At 36.6% G+C, this 10,495-nt stretch overlaps 1 protein-coding gene across 1 annotated transcript in view; it reads left to right on the plus strand.

Moving 5' to 3' along the window:
• Window positions 1-4,584: 4,584 nt before the first annotated feature.
• Window positions 4,585-10,495, plus strand: part of LOC105623178 (inositol-pentakisphosphate 2-kinase) — a 29,249-nt gene continuing 23,338 nt past the window's right edge. The window contains exon 1 of the mRNA XM_012204577.1: window positions 4,585-4,773. Within this exon, the coding sequence (XP_012059967.1) occupies window positions 4,585-4,773 (189 nt within the window). The remainder of the gene's footprint in view (window positions 4,774-10,495) is intronic.

Genomic DNA, 10,495 nt, shown 5'->3' on the forward strand with positions numbered 1-10,495 from the left:
GCTGCGGCGCGAAATTGGGAAGTTTTAATTACCCCGCGACCGTACTCAGGGGTTAATCGGCCCTGGGAACACCAGCGGCTTTATAGTCTTCGGGAAGTTTGGTCTGCCCGCGGACATTAAACGCGGCGTTTCCAATTACGCCGCGTGCATCTCGCGTCTCGTCGGTGTGTACGATGGTCGACGCGCGTATAAACCTCTCTCGTCCTGATCCGTTCGGAGTTTCGCAAGCCCAGCGGTCGTTAACCTTACGTGAAAATGGATAAGACGCTTCGGTTCTGGCAACGTTGCCATTGTACCCATAGATATTCGTCGGCACATATACCAGATGGCATTTATATATACATATAAGTGCCATTAAAAGGTGCTGCGGGATACAGGACGTTCCAGATGTATATTTTCTGCCAAGTACAGAAACTGAAGGAAACGCCATGATTCTTTACGATGTATGTTCTGAATAAAATGAATACAATAGTAACTCGTGCGAGTTCAAAAGGGATATTTGTATCCAGCTGGGTAAATGATAACGCATAACACGTTAATAACCAATAAACATGGTACGGCGTCGTTTAAACTTTAGCGTATACGCGAGATGCGTTACATTAACCGCATCTATCACCTTCTAAGCGTGTATAATAAGATAACCGGCCTTGTAACGAGATTGTCACTATGTGCGACGCGCTACTGGCTCTTCTAAGATATAGCTCGATAGCGACAAGAAACAATTATCTTTTAAACGCGCACGATCATCGCGACGGTTAGACTGACGGTAAAAGATGCATTCTATTACTAGCCAACCAGTGGAAAATAAAGCCGCTATATCGGTTACAAGTTACAAGTAACTTGCTCCAGTTTAAAATGGTTATTAAAGTTCTCCTCTTGTTGCTCACAAGATGTGATAGATAAGGTTATAGGTACATGATAAAAGGTACAAGACAATTGTCAATTATTATGTTCGTTCTATATTAATTTTCGAAATATAATAATAATCTATGATCGCTAATATTATTTGGTTTTTGTGTTGTAATTTATTTTGCAATTATAGTTATTAAGTGATTTGCGATAATTCTTGAGTTAGCACGCGGTATCAATAATTTCAAATGAGAAACAGTAATTTACGAAAAATGATTTTACTTAAATGTCGATATCTTGAATTACGATGAATTATATTAAATTATATTAAAAGTGAGGTAAGAAATGAACAATCTCATTATTCCAGTTCTTATTTAAGATTGTGTGTGTTCTGAGTAGGATAATTTTAAGATGTCATAGAAACCAGTATTCGTAGCTCGTTCTTATTTCAAAACCGATATTATCTTACGTTAAGATGTTAATAGAGTTTTCTGATTGGTTCATGACTTCTTAAGATTGCACTTAGGACAGTCTTAAATATCAAAATCGACTATGAATACTCAGCCACAGAGTCACATTAGCGTCTTAAAACATTACTGAAGGTCTTGTAATAAGAACAGACTATGAATATTGGCCATAATATCTCATACTGTTGATCAAATAAATATAAAACTGTTCGGAAAAGATTTATTCCACGACACAACATCAAAATCGCGCACAATCAAAGTCATATACGGTATACAAAATTTTTCACTCACATTGTGACACGTTGCATGACGTCGCATCGTGCGATAAAATAAACGTTCCTGCTATATTCTTTTTCCATGTGAAATCATTCGTTTAAATGTTTAAAGTAAAAAAGATTCTGATTTTAAAATGCTTACGCACTTCTGACGTCACAATTTTTGGAAATCGACGCCTTCTAGGCTTTCAACTTATTCGTTCTTGATGGCAACATGCTCGTTAATGACGCTTTCGAAAGTTCGCGGTCGCAGTTCTCTTTTTACTACCGGCATAAATGATTTCATTCGCGTGACTCATCGTCTCGTGTCTACTCTAGTGTACGAAGTATACCGTGTGCACACTATATAGCTGCCCGGCGATCATTGGAAAATCACACGATGTGGAATAGGCGATTTCGCGAATTCTTGAAGCACGACCAATCGACGGAGTCGCTTTCCAAGCATCGGATGCTCGGCTTGAACCCTCCAGATGTTTTGATTACTCCGACTATTAGATCTGATAATTTTAAGCGTCGATTGCACAAGAACCACTTTACGAGCGTATATTTTTACATTACCATTTGAGGGACAGAGCGACAGGCTTGACAAGTCTGTAAAATTCAACAGGTTATTTGTCAATAACCAGCATAAATAAATGTAGCCACTTGGCGTTACATACTTAATAAAAAATAATATTTCTACCTGTGCTATCTAATATCTGCATGTTTTTATTCGCTTTAAAACGTCTGACGAAATTCGACTGAATTGATCTCGTCATCGAGAGAACGTTTTTTTTTTCCCCTCTCAAACAGATAAACGATATTTCACAACTGATCGGATCATTCACCATATCACGAGAGACATTTATTCGTCAGAGTGTAATAGCGCGCGCGTCACTTTACGATGAGTAATAGCGTAACGCGATTCTATAACTTGACTTCACTGCGAGCAAGGTTTGCGATAACTACGTATACGACTACATATACGAGTAATATTTTTCTCTTTATGAATATCAAGTGATTCGTTGAATTGCAGTTTTATATGTCTAGCTTCTTTTCTTCTTCGAAAGACAACGTTCTTCGTATTGTATCTTAACGTCTATCACGCGGTCGACGTTGCTTACAATTACGTGGTCATTGACAGCGCGTAATTACGTCACGAGAGAGACAGAAAGGCTTCGAACGTATCTAAAAGGTGAGGCTAGAAAAGGTTTCTAGTGTGAGAAATTCGTATTCCTGAATAAGGAGTTTACGTAACTCGAAGCGATAAGGCGGTAAAACAAACGGCGATGCGTCAGTGTTTTACACAAATTCGTTTCGTGAATCTAGCACGGGAGAAAGTGTTGCCACTGCTGACTCTTTCATTAGCATTGTACATGTGAGACGACACGTCAGATTGTAACGATGACTGTGTGTTCCCAGCTTGCGCCAAGGAACGAAGACTATACTCGCGACTGCACGATCTTTGTGATTCGATATTAAGAAGAGATACTGGAATGACGGCCATACTTAATCGATGTCGCTAATACTGTTTTAATTTCAAATTATAGAAATGTCAATGATAATGATAATGTCTTGAATACATTTCTTTCACTATCGTTCTATCTTACTTACTCAAACGCATACATTTATCCTTATCTAACATATTGCAGCACTATCTCTTGCAAAATCCGGCACCTATTACTAAACACAATTATACTTTTTAATGTTTGTTTCTATCAATGAAGTTTAAGTCTAATCTCAGTTCTTCAATTAACTTTTCTCGTTTGTTTTTTTTTTTTTTTTCGAAGAATTAGAAAAGGATAAAGAGTAAGTTGAACCGAGATTAAAGTTAATCTATACATTGATAGAAACAGACATTGGTCTTCGCTAAGTACTTTACACGTAATTTGCAGTTGTAAATCTTTTTTTCAAGCTTTCAATCCTAGTTTCATAAATTCGATATTGTTCGTTCACATAATCCTACGAATTATATACCAACTTTTGTATTAAGGAAATGTCTACGTCAGATGATAGCTATACGAGTTGGAAACTATAAGATTTTAATGTTTTTATCGATTTTACACCTAATATAAAGTCCACCTTTTAATTTTGCGTCTATTTCAATCCTGTAAAAGGATTTTTGATTCCGTTCAGTCAATTCGGAGATTTCAATCAGTTTGTAGTATGCCAATAATTTCGTCACTCAAGTATCCCCTCAAAGGAAAAGAATATATATATTTCTTATGTCGATGGAGAGACTCGATGTCACTGATAAAGACGTGATCCTACTATAGGATTAAGGCCAAACTCGCGATGATAGGTCTTCCATGAAGGCTAATATTATAGATATCTACAACGACTGATCTCGATTTCCGAAGCGTTGCGAAATACCGTCGCGCAATCTTGATAACGGATCGAAATCGATCGATCGACATTTGAATTGCCATGGTTGCACGATAATATAAAACGCCGCATCGGCCTTTGCTCGACTTTCACCAGCGAGCGATTTTTCTTCAACGACTGCTGCTACTGGTCGACAAAGTCGAGCTTAAGGAAATGTCATGGCTGCGCAAATCTTGACCGACTTGATATCTCTCACACGGTCGCGTGTTACGTCAGCGTAGACATACATTTAACAAAGATATCAAATCACGATGCAATAGTCGAAATCACGACTACTATCACTTTTCCGAATCGCAGTTTTTGCCTCGTCGAGGTAATGAATTTTGTTGCGTGCCACAATTTCTCATTCTAGAATTTTAAGTATTTTTAGATTTTTCTTAGACAAATTTTGTTACTATTTCCGTGTACGATATAAATATATCATAAATTTTAGAAATCCAATGAACATTTCAAATTTCTTCTATTATTATTGTTCCTTATATTCTCTTTCAAAACATTCAATCAGTCATATTATTTATTACAATTGATGATGAATATTCTAAAAGAATATTGTTGCCAAAATTTTTATGAAATTTACATAAAATTGACTAAACATTTCTTTGTCTGCTTACAGATATGACGATACGTTGATGAGAAACGTCGAGGCACAACATTTGAAATCTACCATGTTTTTCTTGGAAACGACATCTGCTTCCGCCGGAGATGAGAGAGAAGAATCGTTCGATTCCGAGACGAGTTTATCCCTTACAGTTCTCACCGTAGAAGATGCGATTTATAAAGGAGAAGGAAACGCCAATATCGTTGTCGCCCTACCACACGTAAGTTAATTATATTTTTCTTATTTTGTGTATTGCGTCTCGGATATACTGTTAGATATTATAAGAAGCAATGGAATGGAAACAACCCAATCCCTTGAGTTAAATAACATTATATTATTTTTAACTTCATGTACATAAAAAAATGTAAACCAATTCGTCTCTGTGCTTATCTTCAAAGTACATAATATTCATATTAACATGTGCACTTTATTATTAGAAAACTTTTTAAATTGGAAATTGTATAAATTTATATGCAAGAAAGAAATGTTATTAGATATGAAGAACCACCTTAATCGAATTTTTCACTCATGTACGTATAAATTTTTTAGTTGAATTTACATCTTCTTGAATTAAATCTCGGTTAACTTTATTATTTTAATTAAATTAACGACATATTAAGCAGGAATAGTGACAACTTATACAAATGATTAAAAATAAGTCAAATTATTAATTCGAAAGAATAAGAAATCTCATCTATAGTAATTCCATTTTTTTTATTTGCTCTTTATGTTTCGCAAAATCTTGTCGAGGAATCCTTGAGAATTATTCCTTTGAAGATTTTTATAGTTTGCGACCGAGTAAGACAATGCCTAAATAAACTCGAATTTTCTATTTTGCTTTCTTAGATTTTGTGAGATCGCAATGTGTTAATTTTTTTTTTGCTCCATTTTTGAACTATTGTCGTCCGCAATTTCAATTCTCTTTTCAGTGTCGTCATTCAGCTTCGCGATTCAGCTTCTTTTGTTTATTTCGTGCGAGGCATTCAATTTTTCAACTATCGCGAAAGTGTCTTTCAACAATACAAGTAAAATTTTCTAGATTGCGTTTCATGCACGTTTGATGAAAGCAATGTTTTACTTTCATACACAATATGTATACACATACACACACACACACACACACACACACACACACGCATGTGTGTGTATGTGTAAAGATATGTTACATACTTCTAAATGGATTAATTTCCTTAGGAAGGCGTACAAGTGCGTAAATATAATGTCGAAGAGAAAAACGGAGAAGCCTTTTTTTATAACGCTTAATATCTGGTAATTGCTATAAGTACTTTTTATAGCGAATAATGAATTGCATATAAATATAATATAATTAAGATGCGCAAAAAACATGCGAATAACTGTATTCGTTGGCAACGCAATAAATGCCACTGGCAGATGAAAATGTAATAATAGGTAGGAAGGCGTTTTGAGCCACTCCCATGATAATCGATTGTACGAGTTGTCTCGTCAACAGATAAGGATACGCGTAATTTCTTTTTGCGTAGTTTTTGTACAAAAGTCTCAACGAGTTATCATCGCGCGATGATAATTTCTGATGAACAGAAATCTCGAATATACGAAAAACATGATAGTTGTTGACACGTTTGTTGCTAATAATGTAAATATGTGTTAATATTATAAAGAAAAAGATGAGATTCTCGTGTTCGCGTTGTTGTATCAACGCATGTTCCGCATCACAAATATTTCTGATGAGAAAAACCTATTTAATACTGCAAAAAGTCTATCATAGACAATGGAAAAACACACGGAAATATTTCGTTGAAATATTTAAAAATTCGGTGGGATCATTCGGAGGGAAAATAACTTTGTTAGACTATCAAAATAATTATGAGAAAATCTCAAGCATTGATGAGCAATGCTGCAAAAAATGAGTATTCTTACAATCAATTTTAGCGTTCAACACATAATTATAATTTGATGTTCCAACAAAATTATTTTCAAATCTACATCTAGCTAAATTTTTATAAATATTCTTAGTATTTTAATAAAACTGTCCTTTTTGTTCATGGAACATTCTGTATATAAAATACTAAATACCTTAAATTCTACGTGATACTTCTCTGATTCACTCTACAATTAACGAATAATTAATAACTGCGTGACCAATCGAGAATTGTGTTTTAATATAATAATACAGATGTGACAATTGTATCACTTCGTGGTAGGAAGGGGACGTTCGTTAGCCGATCATACGTAGATATAATCGTATATTTTTTTAGAAAGCGGACAAATAATCATAAGCATAAATAATTTCATTTAATTGCCCAGGTTTAGTTGTCTCTTATCTCTGCCGTTCATTAATGCAGAACGCGTCATCGTCGTTATCGTCATAGGAAATGATCAATTTTTCTTTGCGCGTCTTCTCAGGTGCGCAATTTCGAGAGATCGGATACGATCGAATCGCGATATGCTGAGCGAACGTTGTTCCATCCGATGTATCGTAGACTTTATCGCGAATCGATAAAAATCACAAGCGTGTATATGTTTAACTTGTATAACTTGGATTGAATTACCATAATTATGTCGCGACGAATTAGGTACGGTCTCTCAAAAAATTATAATTACTATATCGAAAAGATCGCGAGACTTTATCGAGGATATTTTGCGTAATCATAGATGGATTATATAATATTATAATCCATTGAAGGTTGAATATTACATTTTATTATTTTTATTTTCCATATATATCAAAATGTAAATTAATCCATTTCTGTAATTAGTTTCAAAGTACGTCCATATTAGCTAAGTGAATAATAAATAAAATGTTTGAGTTAAATTCTTTTAAAATCTATCCGAAATGAAAGAAGGATTTTACTCAAGCAGCTCTAAAAGTTTTTAGCTATGGATTTTAGATACGGATCTAAAAATAATTTTGTTAACCTATTAAAATAATTATGTCGAACACTCTTAACTAGTTGGTAAAATATCAAATTACTAAAATATATCTTTTTGCAGTATAATTAATTTCCTGCATAATTAGTTTGATTGTCCAAAATTATTTTTAGATATGTATTTAGTTTTTAAATGCTTTAACAAAATAATTCTTTCTGTATAACAGTGAATATTTATCGTAAATTTTCGCTACCAGAAATCAATCTAAATTTTAAGCAGGAAATTGAACGTTTTATTACCACTTGGACGGATTCAACGGATGCTTATACAATATTGATAGTGTTTCGATTAAGTTTCTAATATGTGATTTCTCCTGTCGCACGCGAACAATATTCCACCTCGTGTCACGCGGTCGACGATCATATACATCGATGACAGCAATGCATGCACACGTACTACACATTTGAACAATGTAACTCCGGATCTCCGTTTCACATCGTCGGCCGTCACCTCGGTAGACTCGGTAGACTCGTCGGCGAGTTTGTCGAACTTGCAAACGGTCAACTGCGTCGTGGCTGACAGTGCCGATAAAAGAGAGTGGATTAGAGCTGTTCTTTCGGATATTTAATCAATACCTTTAAAGTATCGACAATATTCACAATATCGAGAATTACGCTGTGTTAAAAATTTTACAGTCTGAAATTTTTCACTGAATAAACATTAAATAAACGTAAGCATCGCTTACGTTTGCAAATTTGTCTGGTTTGTGGTGGTAAGATGTATCGATTTGTTCTTCTCTTCCTCTTCCCTTCCTCTTCTTTCTCTTCTCTTTGTTTTCTTTCCTCTCTTTCGTCACGTATTTCCTCTTCACGTAGCGACCTTAACCCGTGCGTTGAGTCATCCCCGTCGGGGCTTTATAATTTTATTACGTGACTCGGCTGCATTGACTTCGAGGGACTATATCGGTTGCGAAGGGAGGAACGAGTGTCGAATGAAGCTTCGAGACTCCAATACTTTAGTCTTCGAAACGCTTAGCATTCCAATACCGTTTATATAAATGAAAGTGCAATGTACGTTTTTTTATTTCCTCTCAATTCCCGAACACTCGATGACTCGAAGACTCATCGATATGTCTATCCGATGGTCTCTGCCCATATAGCATATTTTATCCGACAGACATCCTGGAAATATCCTTAAGATGTTTAGAGGATATAGGAAAGTTCTGTGGACGTTTAGGTTGTCTCTTGGAAGTCTATGCTGTATGGGTTCGAGTTCTCGTATTAATTTTCAGCAAGAAGAGCTCTTAAGATATGTTCTGTCATCCTACGATCGCTCGAGCATACGTATTGGTATCGGGCAGAGAGTAAATTAAATCGTTAACCACGACACCAGCTGCGCGAAAGCGAAACGTCGTTATACTGTTGATATATCCACGAACGTTTCGTTATCTTTCTGCGTGCACTATGTTTATCGACATCAACGGCTTTACGAGGACTTTAACGAGTCCGCCGCGTTTGAATTGTTCTCTCCTGACTCGTTCTTCTTCCAACCCAACCTAGTACACAATGTTAGTAACCTGGTTTCCTGGCGATAGCGTTCTGCTCGATAACACCGACCACGGTACACGTCCTATACGTGCAACACGTACAACCAACCAGTTTTCTCAGTAATGGCGAAGGATTCCTTCCTTAGCGTATCTCTCGTTGAACTACATGTGAAAATACTTGATGCGCAAAGCGCGAATGTATGTATATGTGTGTGTGTGTGTGTGTAATTGAAATTTAGACGAGGCTTTATCTTTCGATGCAGTCTCGACAAGGGCATTACGTACGAAGGCTCATTCATCAACGCGACTCTTCGTTGTGTATATCGCGAATTTCGAAAACTTTATGATCACGCGATGTACGCGACTTCGATCCAACGTGATCGTCCTCTTGCACGATACTATCATCGTTCGTTGAATCGCAATCTTGATTATCTTAGATTCTTCGTGATCACAGGGATTACGCTATTTTCTAAGTACATGCCGATAGCGATGTATCATTGGCGGTTATATGCACAGCACAATGATATATTCCTGATTTGCTAGCGTGGACCTTGACGTCGCTATAGTCGGTATTTGTTTCGCTGTTTTCTGTTCACACAATCGCGTACGCAATCGTCTTACCTTCGTACGTAGTCTCTAATCAACTAGAAATTGCAGTCCGATATAGCTGCGTGCATATGGCTGTTATCGTCGCACCATTAGCAACAGATTAGAATCAAACAAATGGAAAGATTATTCTATTCGAGTTGTATTCTATCATTTGAAAGAAAGTTGATTTGGACATCATTTAGACAATTTCTGATTGATCCGTCATATTTTTCAGGAGAGACTGTTTAAGACAGAATGAGACGCATAGATATTCTTGCAGCTATATCTCATTCTGTCTTAAGCAGGTCCTGAAAAATGTGATGGACCAAACGTATGATATCCAATCTCTTTTACTTGAGGATCTCTAAGATCCAGTTCCACAACTCACGGTTAACTCTTAATCGAGGTTCAACTTATTCATTATCTCTTTCCAATTCTAGAATTGGGAAGAGAGACAAATTGAACTTTGATTAAGAGTTAACCATGAGTTGTGGAACTGGATCTAAATAACGACAGTGACGATTCAGTTATTTGATATTCAAGTGTTGCGATGTGATCGGAGTTGATATACGTATCGATCGAATGTAAAATTCCACTGGCGAATCTCATTCTTCCCATTCGTTCGTAATAACGTTCAACTCATCGTTCAATCCATTTCCCGCGTCTCACTCTTCAAGGTGCGGATAATTGCGCGCGGCCTATCTCTGCCTAATCAGTCATAGATCGCGGCCTGATGCGCGTGTACACGGCTCCGCACTAGCGATCGTCACGCCATTGGACGTGTTACAGCTCACCCGGAGGGAAGAGGACCCAGGAGGGTGGGAATGAGCAGAGGATAGGAAGGGAAGAACACTCACGGTGTTACACGTAGAAGAGAGAGCGAGTGGGACGCGGTAGTGAGTAATCACGAAGTGTCGAGAGGGATAGAGAGAGAGAGAGAGAGAGAGAGAGAGAGAGA

The sequence above is a fragment of the Atta cephalotes genome, assembly GCF_000143395.1.
Source record: "Atta cephalotes unplaced genomic scaffold scaffold00054, whole genome shotgun sequence".
In the NCBI taxonomy this organism is placed as follows: domain Eukaryota; kingdom Metazoa; phylum Arthropoda; class Insecta; order Hymenoptera; family Formicidae; genus Atta; species Atta cephalotes.